The 24,225-nt window shown below is 45.3% G+C and overlaps 1 protein-coding gene across 1 annotated transcript; it reads left to right on the forward strand.

Moving 5' to 3' along the window:
* The first annotated feature begins 250 nt into the window (after positions 1-250).
* On the forward strand, positions 251-23,410 carry LOC8024684 (zinc carboxypeptidase). The gene is made up of 11 exons (XM_029975118.3): positions 251-641; positions 3,300-3,375; positions 6,459-6,595; positions 8,193-8,280; positions 8,737-8,835; positions 10,064-10,162; positions 12,577-12,687; positions 14,508-14,604; positions 15,969-16,171; positions 19,818-19,902; positions 23,030-23,410. The coding sequence occupies exons 1-11, from the start codon at positions 544-546 to the stop codon at positions 23,218-23,220; spliced, it is 1,284 nt and encodes a 427-aa protein (XP_029830978.2). The 5' UTR covers positions 251-543; the 3' UTR covers positions 23,221-23,410.
* The last annotated feature ends 815 nt before the right edge of the window (positions 23,411-24,225 follow it).

The raw sequence follows: 24,225 nt of genomic DNA on the forward strand, positions 1-24,225 counted from the left end.
TTGAGGTGGGAAGTTTTCTTTTTCTTTTCTTTTGTTTCACTCTATATGATTTCTAGCAGTCAACAAGAACACATGTACAACGCCTCACTGCCGTGGAGAATTGGGTGTATTGGGTCATCAGTGTACCTGACGTTCGACAGTAGGCTTGTTCGCTCTATCTGCACTTTCTGCACAAGCCGACACTAGGGGAACACCGCTTCGTTAAACTTGAGAGTGCAGCTGCATATTCAGCTTAAAGTAGATATAAAAAAAAATGCGCAGCTCAGCCATTTTCTTTATCGTTCATCACTGTTCTCCCTTGTCGGTACATCGAACGGGCGTATATTTCACGAGCGCGCCGACTCTATCTGTCGTGTTACGTGTGGCTGGGTACCCGCATCCCTGGGAACGTCGAAGGACAAAAGGAAGCAAGCACTTGAGGGAAATTGATACGGTATTGCCTCACCGGGGACACATCAGAGAGATAAGCGCAATCGCCCACTATATCACCGTGTGGATTTTCGCTCGAGAGTCACAGTACGGTCAGAAGCGGGAAGATTCGCCATGAGTCGGCTCTGGATCTTCGCACTAGTCTTGGGCGCTGTAGGATCCGCCACAGCGGTGCCGGTCACCAATGCCACACAACAAGTCGACTACACCGGGTAAGTGTGTTGCTCTAAAATAGATTTCCTAAAAAAAAAATCAATCCTCGGGGGAAAAGAAAATCTTAGTGACCGAGAAACGTTTAGAGAAATCACCAAAAAAGTATCGAGAAACGATCGAAGAACAATCGAAAAAACTTAATGATAATATTGACAACAACCGATGAAAAACAGCTGAAAAAACAAATATATTCAAAGATTTTATATCGAATTCATCGTGACATTCACATTACTTTTGGACAGTTTGTCGGTATCTTTTTTTGTTATTATTCGGTTTTCCAATATTCCCTCAGAGAACCATTTTGATGATTTAGCAATTAATTCTCACGAAGTCTTCATTTTTTCTCGACTTAATTTCCGCAGTCGGTGCTTCGTATTACTGCGCTTTTTTTTTTTTTTTTTCACTTGCGGAAGATGGATGAGGACGAAACCAGAGGCACGTCAATTTCGATTGGCGGTTGCCTGGTTGGCAGAGACGAGATATCACCGAAGTAGGGGGTGTGACTTCCGCAGTAGCATATTTTTTAATTACAAGAATGACCTCCTTGAGGCAGATTTCCTTATGGCTAATCACAACAACGAGATGATTTGATTGGTTGAACGGCATCTCGCCCAAGAGGCCGTTCTTCACACCACTGAGTGAGTCTTTAGTCCCTATTAAATTTTATGAAAGCACTCTATGATTTACATCTACATCGAATCATCGATGATCGTATGTATGGAGTTTTCATAATTGTTTCGTTATTTTTACCGACCAAACTCGTTGGGTCGGTAAAAATAAAGACGTTTCAAACCAAAGCGTATATATGGTTTTTGATTATTGTTATTTGCTTCAATTTGCAACTGTTCTACTGTGTTATGTAAAGGCCTTAATACAATTTCGAGTTTCTATCGTTCTTCGGCTTTGCTTTAGATGATTGCACGACCGTTTATAGTAAAATAAAAACGTTTTGTGACCACTGATAGTTTTTTTTTTTTTTATTACCGACGTTCTTTTAAATTTTTTGTAGCACCACTTGTTGAAAAGTTCTGTTGAAAAGTGAAAAGTTGAATAGCCAAGAATTGACGAAAATTCATTCTAACTTAACTTCCTGTTTATGCGTTCATTGGGGTAATTGAAAAGCGAAAAAAAAAAGAAGCTACTCCCAAAATGCTGTGCTTCGTTTCTTCTTTTTTTATTTGCCTCAATTTGAAACATACAGATTCAAAATAAATCATATTCAACTTATTTTTGAAATATGTGCGAAAAAAAGTGGAAGCCGTTTACAACTAACTCCCTGTAATGCCGATTTAGGGCGCCGCTTTTGAAGAGGAGTAGGGAAGGGTACTGAGGGGGGGGTCATGTGACCTCGGGGGGGGGGGGGGGACCTCCCCAGAGACCCCCACAAGACCCCCCCAGAGACCCCCACAAGACCCCCCAGAGAAATTTTTCCGCTAGATTTAGCGGGGAACTTTTTCCGCTAGATTTAGCGGGGAAATTTTTCCGCTAGATTTAGCGGGGAAATTTTTCCGCTAAATCTAGCGGGGAAATTTTTCTGCTAGATTTAGCGGAGGAACTTTTTCCGCTAGATTTAGCGGGGAAATTTTTCCGCTAAATCTAGCGGGGAAATTTTTCTGCTAGATTTAGCGGAGGAACTTTTTCCGCTAGATTTAGCGGGGAAATTTTTTCGCTAGATTTAGCGGGGAAATTTTTCCGCTAGATTTAGCGGGGAAATTTACCCATAATGCACCGCGCGGTTACGCCGACGCCGACGCCGACGCCGCTCAAGCCGGAGAAAGCTCAAGCCGAAAAAGCTCTAAAAACAGGTATTCTAGTTTCATTTGGTTGAGCAGGTAATGCTCCAAATAAAGAATAAAACGCATCATACAAGAAAGGCATCCGCTATTGAGTCAAGAAAGGATTGCACACAAAAGTGCCAACAGGTTCGTTTTGTTTTTACAGCAGTATCAGCTTCCCTAGTATAAGTCAAGAATCTGACTTGTCTGACCGGTGTCGAAGCCTCAATTGTGTACTGATTTACAGCGACGCCCGGTGCAATCGGGAGCAAGTAGTACTGATTATCAATTTACCGATTGGTGTGACGATTACTAGCGATTATTAACTGTAACGCGGAAACACCAAGTGCTGGACACACCGGCGATGACGGCGTCGTCCCAACCACGTACACTGAAAACTGTCACATGTTCAACCTAGAATTGTTTTACGTGAGGTCATATATGAATATAGTACACACATGCTATACGTTTATCGCCGGGTACACATATATGGTGGCAAAGAAGCCGCCAAAAAAGAAGCGAAATAAGGTTTTTTACGGGCAAAGTGGGGTTATATCCGGTCATAAATATAGCAGAAGTGTTGGACACATATATGACCCTGTATATTCGATGTCCCGTGTATTTAATGTTATTCCACTCTACACGTTTCCTCCACTGAACCGTATTGGTTGGACTTTTTTTTTATCTTCGAAATGAGAGCCTCGACTTTGTACGATGAACCATTCAGCGATCCATCGTACCTCCAAGTCGCTCGAACAGATGAATCGATAAGACTGCATACCCCAATAAACACATATCTGAGTTACAGTTATGTTCTTACGGACGATAATGTCGCGCGCAATTTTTCGTTTTCTTTTTTTAATTATTCGTTCTTTTTTGCAGGCACAGCATTTTGTCCATTGTTCCCGAAACTAGCGACCAGCTAAATGTGCTGTTCCGACTCGAAAATGAGATGGAGGTACGTATTTTACGCGGCAAAGGTTACTTAATCATTACAGAACCTTTCGAGCAAGGTGCTTCCGTTGATAACGTTCTATTGTGTAGCGCCTTGCGCACACGGTTTGTTTTCTATCAGAGCTAAAGCAAATAGCATTTACTGCCACGAACAAATATGCCGGTTTAGCTGCAACTTTGAAATAGATGGACACAAAGCTGCAATTTTGAAATAGATAGACAGGGAAAATAACACGTAAAAAATACATCAAGACTGCTTTTGTCGTTCCAGTTTAAACAAATAATATAATGACGTAGCTCTGTCAGATAATGACCAACTACTCCCAGTAAAGACCGCGGCCATTTATCGATTGTACGATTAGTTCAGGGTTTTCTCGAAGATTCCGGCTTGCTAAAAACAGCGCCGAATTATTATGCAGGGTACGTTGTAGAAGTAAGACAGAGGGTGCTGTGTCGAAATCTTCAGAAGAATTCACAAAACCGCCGAGCCACACCATTACTGCGTTTGTTAGTGCATAAAAACAAATGACGCACTACATCTTTCCCGAAATCAACGAAAAAATGTGTCGGTGGTCGTCGGTGTACATACATACAAGACAAGAGACGACACTGTTTGGTTTGGTTGTTCTTTGTACCTACCATATTTTTTCAAACAAACTGCAAACGACACGCTAGATGACGGAAATGCAAAACGCACATCATCTATAGGAATCAGTGATAGCAGAAGAGCTTTTCTTCAGTTATACATGTATAAATTTAATCAACTGCAGTGGTCTAGCCGGCACTGCACAGAGAGGCCAACGTCCTCAAATACTCATTCATTTCTTAAAGAATAAAACGCAATGAAGCCTTAAATGCCGATGTCATGTGTGTGCGTGCGTGCGCGCGTGCGCGCACGCGTGTGTGCCTGTGTATGTGTGCGTGCGTGCGTGTGTGTGCGTGTGTTCTCGATCTATTCGTAATCGCATCTCTTGTTTCTTCATATTTTATTTAATTTCAGTAAGACAATGAGCATTGGGTTGTCTTGAGTTGTTGAAGGTTCTTCGCTAAAATCGAGAATGGCTTACGAACCTCGCTGTATGGCAACTTCCAAGTAAATACTGAGCCAGCAGCACCACCGTTATCGCAGACAAGTTCAACAATTTCGTGGGTCACGATGACACTTTTCTGTTTACAAGCACCTGAGGTACATCATACCCAGACGCACGCATCGGCAGTGTCTTTGAAATTAACGAAGCTTCGAGACGCTCATGAGCTCTCTTTCACTCAAGAGGACAATTCTGTCCATTACTGGCGAGTTAAATAACTGAATGTTTTTTATTAGAAGTTGGTCAAAGGGACCATGAAATAAATTTTGGGCTGGGATAAATTTGGATTTGACTAATCGCATATCGTTTAGTGGGCCAACAGAAAATTGATACACGAGGGTACACAGCCACGAGCCTGCTCTTCGGTACGAAAATTTGGAAATATAACGGACTATTTTGTACCTCCTTTCATTCGAAAGCTTTCCGCCTTTTCCCTGTGATACATTCATGGTACTACTCAAGCACGTCAGCTGAACCGAGCTGACGCACTGGACACGAGCACTGCGCGGCACGCGCGGATCACGAGAGGAAAACACGAGGCTTTTGCACGTCGCAAAGCCTGATGTTTTTGCGTGCCGGAGAAAAATCCCCGGGATTTCTCCCTCGTGCGAATACCCCTTTAACAATCAATCCGTCGACGAATATTTGGATTCGCGTTCGTGGCCAACGAGTGCCGTGACGGCACTCATCATCACTTGCGAATGGCAAGTTTCATGGTGCGCTTAAAAAGCACGGTGGAAGCTTGGAGTCATCGCATCTGGTGCCAAAACACGTCACGATCACGTGATTTTTCATTTCTCTTCAGAGTTGAAGATTAAAGCTAAGGAAGAAGAATTTGAAAAATCATTTCATGGTCCCTTTAAAGAAGTTAGTCGATGGGAATAGTAACTGGGTAAAGTACAAAGGGCCACAATGAGTAGCTTATAATGTCTTTCATATATATATATATATATATATATATATATATATATATATATATATATATCACCAGAGTTTATGGTGAAAAGTGAAAAACAAAAAATACACAAAATATCTTGCAGAAGTGCTGAAAAAAAAAGCTTTTAAGGCACCATTTTTTTTTTTTTTTGGCTATATATGTTTTTTCTATGTGTGTTATTTCGTGCTCGTGAGTGAACCACATGTCGACTGCCTCGAAACGCGGTTTGAATCAAACAGCGATATGTAATGGACCTTTTCCACATACCGACGGCACTAGGCGGTGGCTGCACGAACTAAAAATCGAGGACGTAACCTACTTGCGCTACCAATCGATAATGGGAGCCACGCTACCAGCTTCTTCGCTCTCTGAGCTGCGGCGCGTGCCCAACGGGACGTTAAAGAGGGACATCCGTGGCGTCCACCCAAAGGTCGTGTTTTTCCTTCTCTCCACTTTCTTTTTTTTTGTAACCCAATTACATATATGCTGCAGTTACGTGTTCTACTCGCTGATCCACAGCCTCCTTCCGAATTTCCTCGATTTTTTGTTCCGACTTCCGCCGCTTGGCATCGGGCGCTCGCGCGTGCGCAAAACGCTTCTCGGAAAAGGTCCATTGAAAGTTCCTGAACTACTAGCGGCTTAGAAGTGGCCTTGGTTTTGGGACTTCCGACTCCACCTATATGGAGCGCGGAAGTTCGTCTGCTTCTTTCTTGCACGGGGGTTGCGTGATGTCAGAACGCCGAGCTCTTATTGGCTGATTAAAAAAAAGAAAAAAAGAGGGCTTACAAGGTATCTACCATTGAGGTCTACCCACTATTATTTTAATCAAAGCCAATCAGAGCTCGACGTCATTCTGACGTCACTGCTAATCCTGCGCAAGCAGGAGACGACTTGTTTTCCGCATAGGAAAAGAAGCCGTTGAGACGGTGCTTGGCAAACGCCCCATGGGCTCCAGAACGAGGAACTCCTCGCGGCGTGATAATAAATACCCTTTTAAAGCGGATACACCTGCGAGAGTTTCTCGAGACGAACCAACTCATTTTATGTGTTACCGAAATGCAGCTCGACTTCTGGGCTGAAGCCAAACTACCCGGATCTCCCGCCGTCGTCAGAGTGGCACCTGAAAAGCTTTTAAAGTTCACCGAGGAAGTGTCGGAAGCTGGGATGACCGCCAAGATAGAGGTCGAGAACGTCCAAAAGTGAGCTCCCGAACAATAGAAACTCATTCATTGAGAGTCCACGTCTTTTGTTTGGTGTAATAGTTTCGGGTATTCGAATGAAACTGATAACCTGGTTCGAAATGTCGAAATTCAAGTCAGTAAGAGAGAGAGAGAGAGAGAGAGAGAGAGACAGAGAGAATACATTTAGGTTGGGGAGATAATTCCATTGATTTCAGTGTTGCAAACAGTCTGACGACTGTGATTGAACATTATTATTTCAATACGTATTCTCGTGAACAGCGGGAAAGTGGGTGGGGGTGAATGCTACTTTCGTATTAAGGTAATGTAACAATTAAGCATGCCCCAAAACGTTGTCCAAACAAAACGCCTATTATTTACAGTTTCAAACGCCGCCTAAAAGCAATTAAGGGAAACGCCGACTTCTATAATGAGATGCTCAACTCTCTTTCTTACCCCACCCCCTCCTTTGCTCTCCGCTGCACCACCGATACAACAATTAATACTGTAAGAGCTTCCGACTCATGTCCATACTAATATTTATATCCCTCCCAACTACTATGTTTTACCTTAAAACCAACCACGTGCTCGTTGAACCAGTCACCACATGATAATGTTCCCGTCCGTACCCACGCTGAGCAGGGTCAGGTGATGAAAGGGAGGCAGTTCATTGGTCCTGTTAGGAGTGAATGGAGTTTTTCTTATTCATGCCATCGGACCCAATACAAAGCTGAGAGAAAGTTCCGAGACATCACGCTCCACGCGTCGCGGCACCAAACTGCAAAGTTTGGCGCAGCGACTGGAATGCTTTGGCTAGGTGACGTACCCCGCCGTTTGATTGAAAGGGTTCAGCCGTATCCATCCATCCATCCGGGCACGCGCCTTCGTTTTAGCCGACAAAACGCAATGAAAAAAAAAAAAATTCACGCGACCGCCACTAACAGAAATGCGTGACGCAGAGAAACGATGTCACTGGAGCATCGCGTGACCCCCCGTTGATGCTGTGCAAATAGAAACACCCAGGGCATCTGGCACGCTCTCAGCCATGGAGGTAGGAAGTCATCGTTGGGGACGTGTCCCTCCACACTTCTGGCTTCACCTCTGATGCCACCATGTCGCCTCCAGAAGCTTCCTACCTCCATGCTATTTGCTCTCGATTGACGAAATGAGTCATACCGTCCTCATACACTCTAAAAGATGCCTGCGCGTCTACTTACCTTCCAAACACAACCAAAGAACTGTTCTCGATGGCGAGAACAAGGGGAAAGGAGCTCGAAATTAGCTACGAAATCAGCTCAGCGAATGATGAGGCGGAACATCTGTTTAGACCTCAAAATGAAGTCCGCGCTGTTGCATTACGCAATGCAAGCATGACGCTTTGCATTGCGTGATGCCACAGCGCAAACTTCACTTTTAGGTCTAAACAGATGTTATGCCTCATCATTCGCTGAGCTGATTTCGTAGATCGCAGAGATTGGCTCTTTGAGTGTTTGGACGGTAAGTAGACGCGCAGGAAATTCTATGGAGTGTACGATGTGACACCCAAAGTTTGCGCAGTGGACGAGCTGAACCGTTCATCGAACCGCATTATAGTTGTTCGTTTGTGCGTCTTTCACAGGCTTATCGACGACGAAAGACACGAGGCTCGATTCACCACCTACTCCAGCGCTCCACTCAGATTCCAGCGCTACCTGAAGAATGAAGAGGTAGCACAAAATGCGCCGGGTTTCTCATCGGTTTAAACCATGGGCTTAGTAACGAAGAAACTTGTTTTCGAAACCAAGGCACCAAGCGCATTAAGGATGCGGTTTATATTTGCTCAAATTTCTCGTGCAAAATTTAAAAAAGAAAAGAAGATAAGAAAGACAACTAAATAGTGTAATTGAGGACTGGTAAACAGGTACACTAAAATAATTTCAAATTATACAAAGATTTGTTTTTCTAAATAAAACGTATGAAACGGCATAACCATTACTACTCCCTGCTGTGTGAACAGGGTTTGGCAGACTAGCAGGAAATATTTCTGGGATCAACAATATTTTATTGCGTATCTCAGGTTTTGTTTAATTACCCGATTTAATTTAACGGAAACACTAAAATATTTTTAAACGAACACGTTATTCATTGTGAATCCAAGAAACGCCTACCTTATTTTCCCTTAGTTCGAAAAGGCCTTGATGTCCTACAGCAAGAAATACGACCACGTGGAGTACACCGTCATCGGCAAATCTTACGAGGGACGAGACATCATCGGGGTCCACGTGAGTTTTGCGTTTTACACACACATTTGACCGCCAGTTGCGAACTTCCGTGAAGCATTCTTCTAAGTTCCACTCCCCTACCCTTACAAAAATCGATGTGGACGCTCTAATGACCAGCTAATTCCGTTCTATTACCTCTAAGGCAAACCTGTGGTAGTTGACGGATTTCTATGGACAATTGATTTCTTCTGTAGTAACTCGTGGCTCCGCATCCACCGGGACTAGGGTGCCTATGCCTAGACATCCTAGGAACCTTCTAAGATCCGAATATGTTTTCATTCCTCGGACAGCACTCCTATGCACTCGTTACGTATGCGAAACTCTAGGGAAGTCCTCTTACCTCCCTATTCTGCAAACGCCACAGATGGATACCGTAATCTTAAGTGTTACTTGGTGTTTCCACGTCAGATCGTGCAATGTAGGTTCCGGCAATATTCTTTTTTATAGTTATGTAAAAAAACATATACGTTAAAGTCATGTTCTTGATAACAGCATTCAGGTATATGCGAACCTCGTAGCTAATTTTCTTTCGGAGATATAAAACTTCGAAGCTCGAGTCGTGGAGATTGCCAGGGTTTCGCTATTGTACTTTGCACAGCTGCCAATTTCACACCGAAACATGCGCGTCGTAAAATTTGGGTCTACTTATTTTATGAAAGGTTCACGACATGTACAAGGAACAATAAAAATTACAATAATATATTTCTATTCAAAATAAAATTACGAAACTTGTCAAATAAATACGTTTTAGAGACACGTTCACAAATTATTTACTACCAAAGAACTTCATATAAAATGACAGAAAATATATAAAAAGGATAATATTTAAATGAATTTAATGAATGTATAAGAAAAATGGGCTTAGCCGCTATTGTAGTGTTGTTATTAATGCCGAAACCCAGCTCATTTCTCTAAATGTGGCAAAATTGCAAGTGTTGTCATTGCGGCGCACAGAATGTTTATCGGTGACAGCGCAACTGATCTCACAAATTTGAAAAAAAAAATATATATATATATATATTGCCCAGAAACAAGCAGAGCCGTAGATGTCGCGGATCGCTGAAACCTTATGCTACTTAGACCTTATGCTCCTTCTAGGCACACATTGCCATAAAACACCAATAAAGTCTAAGTACTTATTTTTTGTAAGGGTATAGCTAGGAAAAGGAAACAACAAGTCACGCAAATCTTGCCTCACGATTTTTTTTTTCTTCTTTCGTCTCGTCAGATTACGAAAGGAAAGAACAAGCCCATCATATTCTTTGAGTGCGGCATTCATGCGAGAGAGTGGGTGGCTCATGCCACATGCCTCTACATTATCGACCAGGTAAGCTCGTGAATTACTCACATATAACTTCCAACTGACGTCTCAAGCATCTTGCGTATATGCTGCCTTCGTTTCCAAACGACAAAGACTCGGTGAACTCAGCATTTATTCACTGCGATTTGAAAGGCCGGCCTTACCGCATCCAGGATTTTCGAAGCGAGCTGGAAAGGTGTGGCGTGGGGTGGGGGGCTCAAGGAAGTGGTTGTGTTTATGTCGTTCCAAAGGAACCACGTATGGACGAGGTTCCTTTGGACAAGGTCACCCCCGAGAAGGGGGTGATCGCGGGTGAAATGTTTTTGAGGAATGTTTCTACACGAATTCAAGTGGTTTCTGACAGTATTCTATTCGGTCTGTGTGTTTGCGTATTCGTTGACCAACAGACCGCAAACTTTCGGACCCTCATGCTGCACAGCGACGAGGTTGACCGAGGTTGAATGTGGTGGGTAGCATGACGTAGACGTAGTTCTACGTCATGCTAGTAGACGTAGCATGACGTAGACAATGCGGTCTGTGCGGGTGAGTTATGCGGCCAGGGGGACACGATTAAGAGGGCTAATCTTTATGACGAATCGGCTAACTAACTAAAATATGTAAATTAACTTTTTTTTTTTAATAGTGAAAGAAACATATGGTTCCATTCAGAAAGTTGCCGAGCGTCATCGAGAGCCACAAAATCAGTTAATTTTAGTGAGAAGCACGGTAGAGATCCATAGTTACCGATCGTGCAGCAGGCTCACACCGTGAGGAGGCGCGAGGCTACCTTTGCGATAACGCGAGAGCGTGGGTTGCTCACGCCACATGGCAATAACGCGTTCGCGCGTTTTTTTTTTAAATATTTTTTCCCGTCTTTTGTGATCCGCGTTTCCTCACGGCAAGCATTGTTCCTGTTGCACGCGCATTGGAAACTTTAGCGCACTGCTGCGCTTCCCACTCGGTCAAAGTCTTCTTTTTAAAAATTACCCACTTGGTGGTTTTTGATGACGCTCGGTAAGTTTTTTAATTGGGACCATACGATTATTTCCACTAATTAAGAAGTTAATTAACCCATTTAAGTTCATTATTCGTCTTATCGAGAAGATTAGCACCCTATATTATGTCCCCCTTAGCTGTAAGACTCAACTACACATACCGGATTAGTGTAGGTAGCTATCACGGCTTTTAAAAAAGAAATCTGTAAAACCTAAAAAAAGAAAGCAAAAAATGTATGTTTGAACCATGCACATGATGTGTGAAACAAACATGCTTCCAAGACGCTTGATACGTGTCTGCAGGCATTTCTGCCATCATGTGTTCAGCGAAGACCGTCAGCAAGAGAATCTGAGACTGTACGTTGCTTTCCCCCTCAACGCCCCCGCGGGCGACGCGGGGGCATCGAGACCACCGTCTCGAACATCTAGGAAGCCCAAGCGGACAGTGTGGATCAAGCTTGATCTTGATTGCATAAGTACGCTGTACTTGCGATTACAAAATCATTACTACGGGTAAATCACTGGCTGCGGAGTCTTTCAGGCGGCTCAAAGTAGAAAACGGGCCATAGAGAGGAAAGGCAGGGGAGAGAAGGAAAAAGGGGGGGGGGGGGGGGGGGAGGGACTGAAGCCCCATAAGCCTCCCCCCTGGGATACGCCACTGGTCACAACCAACAATTTTTTTGTCTTCCACCCGCTTGCCACTATTTTCGCAACCAAGTTACCACGAAAACGGGTCATTTGGCTTTATTAAGACAAATTGACGGGACGCAGGTATGAAGCTCTGAAACGGGACTGTCACGGCGAAAAAGGGACGTCTGATCGCCCTGCAGTCCGAAATGTAGAGCGTTCACTCTCATTGTCGTTTCTTTTCTTTTCTTTTTTAACAAACGGATTATAAAATCAATAAGAGCTATAAAAATAGACGAATTGACATTCGTATTGTTTGATTTTTCAGCATGCTATTCATTAGGGAACTAACGAATTTTCATTTTTAGCAGCAGTGGGACACGAGGAAAAACACTTCATGCGGCCATTGCAGCTGCGGACAGTAGTGTATGCGCCATTGTGAACGCAGTCCAAGTCCTTTATGAGAACTGTTTCCCAACGACGGAGCATTATTCGTGGCATATGTACTGCCTGTTTAGCTCCTTCAGGTTGGGGACATAAAAAAGAATCGAGAGGGGGAAACTGAGAGGGCAAGCTTAAAGGCCTGCTCTCACAGATTCCGTTTCTGTCCGCTTGTGGCTGTACCCGGCCCCCAAAAGCGGCGCTTTCCCGCAGCGCTCTACTTTCTACTGGCTCCGACTGTCTGTGATTGGCGGTGAATGACCTCTCAAGTTCTCTGCGGGGTATTAGAGGCGCAGACATTACTGCGCTGCGCTGCAAGAAAAAATTTAAAAAAGTTGTCCCATATCACGCTTGTTTTTTTGTTTTTTTTTTTTGCAGCTAGCGACCATGTACGAGAAAGATGAAACCATCAAACGTCTCGTAGACGAGTACGAGTGGAGGATACACCCGGTGGTCAACCCGGACGGATACGTGTACAGCCATACTTCCGTACGTACAGCCTATGATCCACTCGGTTGCTCTCTTTAGCTATAAGAAACAGTATTTGCGACTGACGCGTAAAGGAGCGAGTGTTCGACCTAACGCTGGAGACAGGAGACCTGGTGAGCTCTGAATATTCTCAAATCACGATAGCGGGGAACATTTGTCTCGTTTTTTAATGTAACATGCTTATATGCGCAGGATCTGCGTACAGCCTTCGAAGTGTAATCGCTGGAAACAGGTTTCGTTTCTTGGTTGTTTTACACTCTTTTAACAGTCCCAAACGATTAGCAGTATAAACAAATAAATATTTCCCGTCAGGTTCCTCAAAGACCGTGGAGTGTCCAAGGTGTGAAAACAAAAACAAACAATTTTGTCAGACGGAGTTCTGGCGTGCTTGCCATCCAGAGGTTCGCCTGCAGGACCACCGATACAACTCAGATATTAGCCTTCCTATAGCGTACGAGACGGGGGCTGTGGTTCCAGCTTCAGTACCGCTTCGATCCTTCACACGCATAGAGGGGCTTTACACACGCACACCTTGGCATATATATATACGAGAGCTTTGCAAAGTCCACGAAATATCGAGCCCGCTAAAATAAAGTCGACTACAGTAATTTATTCCAGCGACTAAATGAGGTAACTGCGCATTCTTATTGATTGTTACTATGATCTGTTTTGTCATGTCCCATTATTTCTTGCTGGTTGGTGGAAAATATTCTGTACGAAATATTCATTTTCTGCTTCAAAACAAAACCACTTATATCGATACGTCGTTGTGCATATACCTTGTTCGTGCATTCCATATCAAGAACAAGGCCCCTAAGCTGGACGGCGGGACCAAGGGACCGAAACATCGCCGCTCGCCGGGATTCGCCAGCGCCGCGCGTGAGGTAGCCTTCGACGCTCCCTAGGTCTCGGTGAACATCGATGTCCCTGTCCCTCGGTCCTGCCGTCCAGCTAAGGGCCCCTGCACGCCCCAATTAGGTGCCTGGGTAATGAAATCCGTTTTTTATAGGCGAGTGAGGCCCAGAACTTTCGTCTTGGGTTGGCTAAAACACTCTTGTGTAGAAAAGAAACTCGCTAGAGCTTAAAGGTCAATCCGCTCCTCTTTCTGGGGCAGCGAAAGTTATCCTCTCGCGCGCCCTTTCCCCCGTTATGTCTGGCCAAGTGACGTCAGTGCAAGCTACCTATGCATTCAGCGAACGTTCCGACGTCCACGCGCGCTCTCTGGTCTCCTCCTCTTCCTCGGTGTCTACTCATATAGGCGTTGCGTGTCATCTTACAGCCTCTCTGTAGCCAATGAGATCGTGACGATAAGAACGCCAGAGAAGCTTTGGCGTCACCTAAAAAAGGCCGGCACGGGATGGGCACGAATGTCGCCTCGGCGTTCGGCAGACGCAGCGGCATTCGTGTGCCACGCGCAGCATGCATGCCGACGCTTTCCTGGCGTTTCAAGAATAGTTCGCACATTTGCGTCGGTTGTGTACACGGGAATCAAAACGGCAGCAACGACAAAGTTGCAGGGACAAGTGTTCGCCGCATACACCACGCGTAGCGACGGTTGCAAGAGGTCTATAGCTTCGCGAAGTAATCACGAGTCACGCTTTTTCCTGCGTTCTGGTCGTTTCTGTCGTTTTGGCTGTTTTACGAATGTAACCGGTGCACATGTGTGAACCAGTTTTTAGGTGGAGATCAACGCCGATGCGATGTTCGTTCGTCTCATTTTCAGTTAGCATGTCCAGAATTCTCGCGGCTCTAATAATTCTCTTTTTTTTTAACACAATGGTTTTTGTCATGTCGTTCGTGTCAATATGTCAATGTTTCAGGATCGGATGTGGAGAAAAACGCGGTCGGTGAACAAGAAAAGTCCGTTTTGTCCAGGAGCGGACGCCAACCGGAACTTCGACGTGGGACCGTTTTGTGGTGAGGGCTAATTGGACGATGGCGTCATCTCTGTGATCCCTTCTCTTTCTTTTTTTTTTTTTGGATCCACCTTTGAAAAAAAAGGAAAAAGAGGCATATTATTTACATTCGCGACCAGCTTTCGTATAAAAACGCAATCAAAAATTAATATTTGCCACAGGGGATAGTTGAAAGATGTCGAGAAGGAATATTCGTGCAGCCAGCGTCTGGTGCCAGTGAAAATAATTTCTGTCTATCAAGGTTCATATTAGAAAGCAACGTAATAAATCTCTTTAGTGCACCTTTAACAACATACATCCATGTCTGGGGTATGCTTTTTCTTTGTGCAATGATCCCATTATAACACGGTCAATAGACTAACTTCTGTATAACAGTTATAATCTAATTCATATTTTAGTCTAGACTTGGCAGCTTTGAACTGTACTACTAGCTTAGCGGTGAACTAAATGGTGCATCACACAACTCAGGCACTACACAGACCATAATCCTACATACGAAAGAGCTCCTCTATGTGTGCCATCTTTAGTATCGAAAAGAAATTCCGAGGACACTTAAGCACTTCTTATGAGTTGTGAATGCGAAAGCATCCCTGGCTCGCTGGTGACTGCTGCGCCGCTGGGTGAGGCAGCGACAGGAGTCCGAAGCTCGGCGCGGCGCGTGCGTAAATCACGTGTCCTCTCATCATCATCATCGCTGTAGCTGCGGGTACAGGTTGGTGACGTTAGACCTCAAAGCGTAATGATAGACCTGACGTTAGGCCTGCCGTCAGGCCAGCGCATACCAGCGACCGCCCCTCTCGCTGCGCCGCCAGCATTTCGGCTGGCTCCTTAGCAACGATGACGCCGTTGCTACGTCCGACTAGCCTGTTTTGAGACAGGACTGCCTGTCATCTGGGCTTCATATGCTGCGTGTCAAACTACTCTTTGAGTGGGTTGGCACGCTTCCTACTCTTTGAGTGGGTTGGCACGTTCTAGGGTGTCGGCGTGGGTCGACGCCAGGGTCGTGTTCACACTGACACGCCCATCGGGCAAATTAGGTTTATTGGGCCGGTGCAGGGTCCCGGCTCGAGAAAGGCTTGAGAAAGAAGAAGACAGGGTGGCACCTAGTGGCCGCAAGGGTAAGAAAGGGAAATGACTAGAGCAGTTTAGATAGAGCACAACACCGGTAACTTCCTGGCCCTTCATATTAGTTGTCTCAAAACCTGCTGCGGAAACTAAGTTTTCTCAAAGAGCGAATAAATATCTGCTTGAATTCGCATGTGGTCGGAACAAAGTCCTGTCGCTCACTGTAGCTTGGTCGGGGCTCTACAGCCCAAAAGCTGGAAGACTGTCCGACCATCGCACGATGCAAATCACTCTGTGCAGGAGTCGGCACCAGTAACAGACCATGTGCGGGCACTTACTGCGGCGAGAGTCCCTTCTCGGAGCCGGAGTCTCGGGCCATCAAAAATGCCGTGGAGGCGGCTAAGGGTCGCATCTCCTTCTACTTCTCCCTGCACAACTTCGGCCTCATGTGGATGTTTCCCTACGCCTACACGGATAAAAATGCCCCCAACCACAAGGATCTGGTAAGTTGCTCCACGACGTCATAGAATGTGTCATTTCTTTTTAAAAGGGCCATGAAATGATTTTTCAACTTCTTTCTCTTTAGCTAGCCACCTAAACTGAAAAGCAAAATGAGAAATCACGCGTTCGTGACGTGCTTGGGCTCCGAATTCAATTATTCGTCGACGGATTGATTGTTGACGAGCGCATACGTCCGAGTGACGCAAGTGCTCGTGTCCAATGCGTGAGCTGGAGTAGGCTGACGTGCTTTGGGTACCGCGGGTGTATCACGGTCAAAATGCGGAAAGCTTTTGACGGAAAGAAGGTACGAAATAGTCCGCTAAATGTTCGAATTTTCGTACCGAAAAGCAGGCTTTTGGCTTTCTATCTTCTTTCTTTTCTTTTAGTAAGATTCCAATCTAAAATTAGTTATCCCAGTCCAAAATTTATTTCATGGCCCTTTAAGCTTTCATTGACGTATGTGCACCGACGCACTATACATGTCCTCAGGTCACTGCGTCGACTTCCACGAATCGGCGCGACCTAACACATTGTTGCATCGCCCCTTTAAAGGGACGATGCAACAATTTTTGTACTTTGCGCAAATACCGCTTAGAACAGATCCCTGACGTTAATGACCTATGAAACACGCGTTCGTTTTTCACTTCACGCAATAGAAGTCCCAGAAAAAAATTAAAGAAAAACGAGCAGCGTTCACCCCCTCAACTCGCAGCCAGAACAAGCGGCCACGCGATCAGGAGCCGATTATATGCCGCCAATGTTGATCATAGCCACGCGCTGGGGTTGGCAAAGCACAGGTCACGCGCTGACTTCCAGACATTGTTATGGCTCGGCTATTGTCCCCGTTGCAGCGATTGGACACGGGCCACTACCCGAATGCTTCTCGAGCTAGTAATTATCACGAGCCCAAATCTAGTGCCCACGCAGGGCTCGGGTCCAATCTATGAACCGCATTCAAATATCGTCACTTGGGTGTTCTGCGATCCCCACGTTACGTCATCAAATTTTGCAAAGGAGAGATTGAACGAAAATAATTGCTTTTGTCCTCGAAATTTCACTGCAACAAAGGAGTTTCTTGGCCAGTGGCGTTGCGTGCGAGTATCCTTGAGTCCCACTAGTGCCAGTAAGCTCGTGTATAGTGAAAAACATTCCAACTGAGTATTTGAGATAGGCACACGTTTATATTTATGCTACCGAGTCCGACAAAACTGGGTTTACAACGCCTGCATTAAATCGTTATTACCTTGAGAAACCACAGGGTGAATCCCATTACAGTACTGTATTAAGTGTTCAGCCATCTCCCTTTCCTCCACACATGCTCCGCACATAGTCTCTATGTCCTGATATTTCGCTCTGTACTCCCTAGTTCGCAGCACCCCTGTCCTGGTCTCAAACCAGAACGAGCTTCCCCTACAATTGTCAGAGATACTTTCCTTACCAATCTTCATCTATATTTTCTACAAGTCCCCAGAGCCGATTAAGACTGCATCCCCGCTCCCCATATCCGCCTCTCCGTTTCTTTAACTCTCTTCTTAACCATAATTTTCTCATCTGCGTCCCCATTATTGCCCAAAATATTTCGAACCGAGTTTTCTTGTTCCCATTCTCCACTTCGTATCGACGCCCTTTATGTACCACAACAGCTCATAAGTCTCCGTGCCCATCATTCCTCCCCCATGTCTCTTGGTCTCTCGTGAAATTCTATCTTACTACTAGCTTCCCTGACCTCCAACAATGACCATCTCATATTACCCTGTACCCTTGATCCGATGTTTAATTTAAACATCAACTCAAAGGTACAGGGTAATATGAGATGGTCATTGTTTTAGTGCAGGAAAGCTAGTAGTAAGATAGAATTTTAACCATGCGCTCACGACGCCAGCCTACCCACACCACGTTGCCTTACTTCTAACCTTGCTTTGATATCAGATTTCATACACAGAACTGCGTTGCCAAACGTTAAACGTGGCATAGGATGAATGGATGGATACGGCTGAACCCTTTCAATATGGCGACGGCTTGCGCCACCTAGCGCAAGCCGTCGGCGTAATTCAAATTAACTAATTTTCAATTAAATTCGTAATCAATGAAGAAGGGCAAAAGTACCTCATATCGCCGCTAAGCACAAGCCTTATTCTATCGTTTTCCACCAAACTTCATTTTTCCCTCGATTAATGTCATCGGTCCGATAATCTCTGCTTGATCTCCGCTTTCCTGGCCTGTATTTTTCCGTCGCTGCCTATAAAGCCCAAAGCCTTCACTAAATCAGTATCACCTCGAACAACTGCAGGGTGAAGCCCTTCACAGTAAAGTACTGAGTGTTCAGCCGTATCCTTTTTCCTCCGCACATGCCCACCACACCGTATCTATGTCCTGACCTTTCGCTTTGTACATCCTAGTCCGTAACGCCCTACCCTGGCCTCAAACGACAATGAGCTTCCCCTGGAATTGTCATAGATACATTCCTTAGGAATATTTATTTTACATTTTCTCTAAGTTTCCAGAGTAGGTTTCTGCATCCCCGCTTTCTATATTTTCATCTCCGCTGCTTTAACTCTCTTCTTAACTGTCATTTCCTGATTTTCGCCATTATAGTGCAAAAATGTCTACCCGAGTTCTTGTTCGCTTTCTCCACGTTGCATCGACGCCCTTCATGTGCAAATAGCGAAAAACTCTCTGTGCCCATCGTTCCTCTTCCATATCTCTTAGTCTCTCTTCAAATGTTATCTTACCACTAGAATTCATCGCCCCCAAATGATAACTATCCCATATCGCCTTGTATCCCCTGATTCGGACCATGCGCTCCCAACTCCAGTCTACACACACCGCGTCGCTTTACTTCTAACCTCGCTTGAATATCAGTCATACATGCTATAATTGCAGGAAGCTCTATTCTTCATTACAGCTGCATTTTTGTCGCCCTTACCAGTTACATATTTTTCATGATCACTTTAAGATAATCCACACTGTCATGAATCCATACCCCCAGATACTTATATTTATCTACCCTCTGAATCATAGGCAAGCAGTTGCAGCGCCATCTAGATGCGCCCATACACACTGCTCCAAGCAATTGAAGGCCGGAATTCGGCCAAGCCAGAGCAACGAGAAGGAAACTCAGAGGGCTCCCGCGTACGCACGCAAAAACCGATGGTGATCGTACGTACGTATCTATAGCTCGCTGCGTTGCGTACACATGGCGCATCCGCAGTGTGGAGTGCGCAATGCTAACGCAAACGCACAGTGCTTGCGTCTGCTCCTATACAAAATAGTCAGATAATATTCACGTGTCTCCCTCCGACATGCTGATTGGCTCAATAGGAACGAAACCTTCGTCGTTTGGCGAGCTACGGTGAAATGAAGTACAACTCCGAGCGTAACGGAGGTCTGGCGCGTAGCAGACGATGGGCTCCACCGCAAGCACACTTTCCAGGAGGGAAAGCCTCACTTGGCCCAACGCCGGACGATTTCGCCAGCTTTCCACAACAGCGTCAGTGTTGGCCACCTGGTTCTCTAAATAAAATCGAAGAAACATTTCGCGAATGTAGTTCCTTATAATAATATGGTGCAGTACTTTCTTTTTTTACTCTCAAAGCTTAAATAATAAAACTAATAAAATTTGGTCGATTTTTGTTTTGCATTTTTCAGCTCACAATTGCGGAGAGAGGTGCTGAGGCCATCCGCAAGGCGACTGGAACGGAGTATACTGTCGGCCCCATTCAAAAAACCATCTGTAAGTGGATTTATGCACCTCAAACTACAGACTATTATATTCGTTTATTTAATGTAAGTGCATCTGAGGCTCTGAGCGCACCTGAAACGGAGGTCTTGAACCGGATAAATCCTGCACGAATGGTTCCGTCTCTGGAAAGCATAGCGGCCTCAGACTAAACGAACCGAAAGGCCGACGCGCAACCTCACTTTTCTGCAAGGAAGAAAATCCGTTTACTTTCATCTTCCCCTCATATATGTGATAGTCAAGAGAAAGAAAAGCAGGGAACATAGCATGGCGGACATGTCTCTGCTGGAGGAAGAGGAAGAGAGTACAAGTAGCAAGCAGGAAGTGAACGTGAGCATTTAGTTGATGATGGAGAGTCATACATGGCTTGCACTGACGTCACAACAGCGACCATTATGGAGGCCTTTCCGCTGAGCGCACACCCTCTGCCTTTTCGCACCGTCGAATTTGTTGTTCTCGACGAAAACAAGTAGGAATTACCACCGGCTTGATAAGAAGACATTACGTAGCGAGCCGTGTATACAGTTAGTGAAGAAGGCAAATGAAGGACATTTCGGTTCCCGGGAGAAACATCATGCCAGGTTAGATTGTATTTTACCCCATTGACAATGACTACAATTTCGACTGCAATTTTGAAAAACCTCCACCGACTTTTTAAGTTTGCCTCTATTGGTAGTTTATTATTTTTATTTTCACAATGGGAACCAGATTGACACGTTCAGCCGATACAAATTTTTATTTTCTCTTTAGAACATAACGGGACTGCACGTAAGCACGTCCGATTTTTATATTCAATGATTTCGGACAGGTACAAAACCTGTCCCATACTTTTTCAATGTCAATTTAGAGAGCTACAGTGAGTGACAGGTCAAGAGGCCAGTAGATCCTCCGCATCCATCACGAGCTCATTACCGTCCACCGGCCTTGGGCTGCTCGTTCGACGAAGTGATATCAATGGCAGATAGCTCACGCTCCAGGTGGAGCATATCTACTCTTACCGCTCATTCACACTGGAAGCGGATCCGCGTTCGCGAAGCGGTTGCGAACGCGGTTGTATAAAGATCCAGTACAATTGCACGCGCACTTGATGTCATCGAGTGCGCGCGCAATCGTACTGAATCTTTATACAACCACATTCACAACCGCTTTGCGAACGCGGATCCGCTTCCAGTGTGAATGAGCGCTTAAAGGTGTATCCACACGACGGACCGGGCCGCGGACCGATTGATCACGTGGTGCGCGGTCCGCGGGCCGCCCGGCTGCAATGAGCATCCACACGGCGGACCAAAAAGCAGACGACAGAGCGAACGGACCGGTCTAACCCTCGACCTAACAGCTCCGCCAAACGCATGCAGCGAGCTGCTTTGAGGCTATTTGTAAGGAGCCAAGATGGAGGTTGAACGAAAGAGACGTTTGGCCGCGGTGGCCCTTGCGTTGACTATTGAGAACGAGGAGGACTTAAGTGAACCGAAAAAGGCATGGGGACATCTTTAGATGATTATTTAAGTAGTCGTCGCGACTATTGTCCCACAGAGCGGGGAATTGCTCCATAAGCGGTACGAAGTAAAAAGCTGCATCGCCCACAACAAAAGGTTCGTCTTCTTCGTCTTCAACAGTTGGCACCAAAAGAAAACGACTTTGGATTTGGATTCCAATCCACACAACAAAAGTCAGCTTGTTGCCAGACTTAGCGCTTCAATTATACTAAAAACGCCGCGGTCCGCCGCCAATGTCCGGGCGAGAAAAGTCGCTTGGCATTTCTCAGAAGCGCGGGCCGCGGACCACCGGCGGACCTCGAAAACCGGTGACGTAATATCACGTGATACGCGGCCCGCGGTCCGAAACAGCAATTTGGTCCGTCGTGTGGATACACCTTAACCTATTACCGACTCTAGATGATCATTTTTTTAAAGTGGTTGACAACGCAATCATGAGAGCACGCAGATTAAAATAAGGCGCGGTTGGAAGAATCGGGGTCGCTATAATGGAGATCTTCATCCTAAATGTTACCAAAAGAAAAATACAACTCCGCCGGATAAAGTTTCTGCAAAAACAAAATGTCGCTTGCAAAAAAAAAAAAAAAAAAAAAGTTTTACATTTCAGGTTCTTTCGGAAGCCATGCAGTGCATTGCGGAAAACGCATAGAATTAGGTAACTTAAAATAATAATAATCTGTATTTTTGTTGTGTCCACAAACAGCACATAGCCTAAATAGTGGTACACAGTTCGTCATTGGAAATGAAATTGAGACAGCCAGACAGGTTCAATATTATACACAAATTATCGACTCCAGTGCACGTAGAAATCTTGTCACGTCACCAAAAATGTATCTTGGTCAAGCCTGTTGAATTCCAGCTGCATTCTTGTCAAGGGAGACGTATCCTATAAAGTCCGGGGGTTGAACCGACTCTGAAACCGACTAGACCGCAAGGGAACATGGAAACAGAGAGTACTTAACAAAAGCGATGAATCAATACTTCCGTTCACAATCAGGTGCTTGTAAGCGATATAGTGATGAGAATCTTGTAGGACGTGCCTGTGAGTGCTATTGGTCGGTACTTCGAATTAAGAATATTACAACCTCCCCGATTTTCCAGTTGGATAGTGCCACTCCTGTTTTCAGGGAATGCTGGAATATTTAGACTAGGTAGAACGTTTTTCTTCGTCAACACTACCTCTTCCTCTGTAGTACGAGATGTTAACGGCAAATCAGATTCCTCAACATATGGTACTGCACTTCTTCCAGTATAAATTAAAAAGTAGTGTTTTGACTGATGGAGCGTGTAATAAAGCAGATTAGTCGGAAATAACAAACAAAAAAAAATTGCAATACAATCGTTCATTTTTTTTTTTTTAAGGTTAGTGAACGAGGGCCAGAACAGCGCACAGTTGTTGTAAAGCAGCGATACGAAAGAAGTATGAATCCTTCAAAACGGTCATTACATATCCGCTACGCCTCATGATTGAGCCACTGCATTTGCCTTGCTTCCTGGCGAAGAACTTGGGGTTTCCGTTAACCTCAATAAAAAAAATGAAGACAAAGAAACGCGTGCCAGGCAGGTGACAATCGTCACCAGTCCACGAATAATGGACACCCTGACACGGCCCGTTGTTCTTTCAGATCCGGTGACTGGCTCTAGCGTGGACTGGGCCTACGAGAAGGCGGGAGTGACAAAGTCCTTTGCTCTCGAACTTCAGCCACGTATGCGTTCGTTCGATGTCGGGAAAGGTTTCATGCTTCCTGCCAAGTACATCCTTCCAACGGCTCAAGAAACTTGGCTGGGCATCCGTGCTGCCATCGGGTCCCCATGAAGCAGTCAAGGCGCAGCCCAAGGTTCACTTCTGAGCGGCGGTTCGCGACAAAATTTGTAACGTCAGCGTCCAACCAAAGTACGCCGACGTTGAAAGTGGCGCATGCCCTAACACGAACGAGCAATGTAAACAAACGCACCAGATCAAGTACAATAATAAAGACTTGGACGCAATTGCGTACAACGGACCGAAACGTTCGGGTTTGAGCGTCTCTTACCGACCAAACAACTTGTCCTCGGAGTTGTGTCATAGTTAGCATACATCACCGAGGCTCGACTGCAAGGAATGGTTAGCTGCAGCGCATACGACTTAGAAAACCAAAGGGCCGCACCAAAGGTGTTAATAGAGTGAGGGTATACATATACCACAGTTATAAGTGACACATCTTCGAACTACCGAATTATGATTAACCATCAGGTCTCACGGACACTGTTGTGTGACCTCCCTGTACACGTACAGTGTTAGTCTTTCCTATAAAGCGCGAATGTGCGGCTTCCTATAAAGCGCCAGAATTGCGTCGTTCGCGGTAACTTGTCTAGTCACGTGATTCAACATTACACGGTTCACTTACGGGGACCCCAAGGGAAATTCTTCCGCAACGGGTGCCGCTGAGCCAACACCATCTATACTCGTTTTCACATCAAGAGAAAAGGAAGTTTTGCGCAAATTGCATGCGCAGCGCGAAGTAGTTCTTACAAGAATTGGTTGTTTAAGGACGATGGTCTTGGCGTTTCAACACGTGAAGAGCAATATCAGCAACATTCCGCGAGGAGCAGGACTCCTCTTACTATCACGGTGAGATTGAGCGCAGACACGGATTGGATGCGAGTGCTGCGTCAATGCTTGGCTGAGCCTCGAGTCCAATGAACCCGTCGAAGGACACGTGGCATCCGGCTCTGGTCCAATCGCCGAGTTGGCGCCATCCGACTGGGATGACGTTCTTTCAAGGAAGAGGAGGATGTCCGCACGCCGTGATTATTCGAAATGAAAGTTGCAAGTTGGGCG

The sequence above is a fragment of the Ixodes scapularis genome, unplaced genomic scaffold (genome assembly GCF_016920785.2).
Source record: "Ixodes scapularis isolate PalLabHiFi unplaced genomic scaffold, ASM1692078v2 PGA_scaffold9__187_contigs__length_104089568, whole genome shotgun sequence".
Taxonomy (NCBI): Eukaryota; Metazoa; Arthropoda; class Arachnida; order Ixodida; family Ixodidae; genus Ixodes; species Ixodes scapularis.

Excerpts from the sequence above, each read along its gene's own strand:
- LOC8024684 (XM_029975118.3), top strand. The coding sequence starts at position 544 with ATGAGTCGGCTCTGGATCTTCGCACTAGTCTTGGGCGCTGTAGGATCC. Across the intron at positions 642-3,299 it reads CAACAAGTCGACTACACCGG|GCACAGCATTTTGTCCATTG; the intron begins GTAAGTGTGTTG and ends TCTTTTTTGCAG. Across the intron at positions 8,836-10,063 it reads GAGACATCATCGGGGTCCAC|ATTACGAAAGGAAAGAACAA; the intron begins GTGAGTTTTGCG and ends TCGTCTCGTCAG.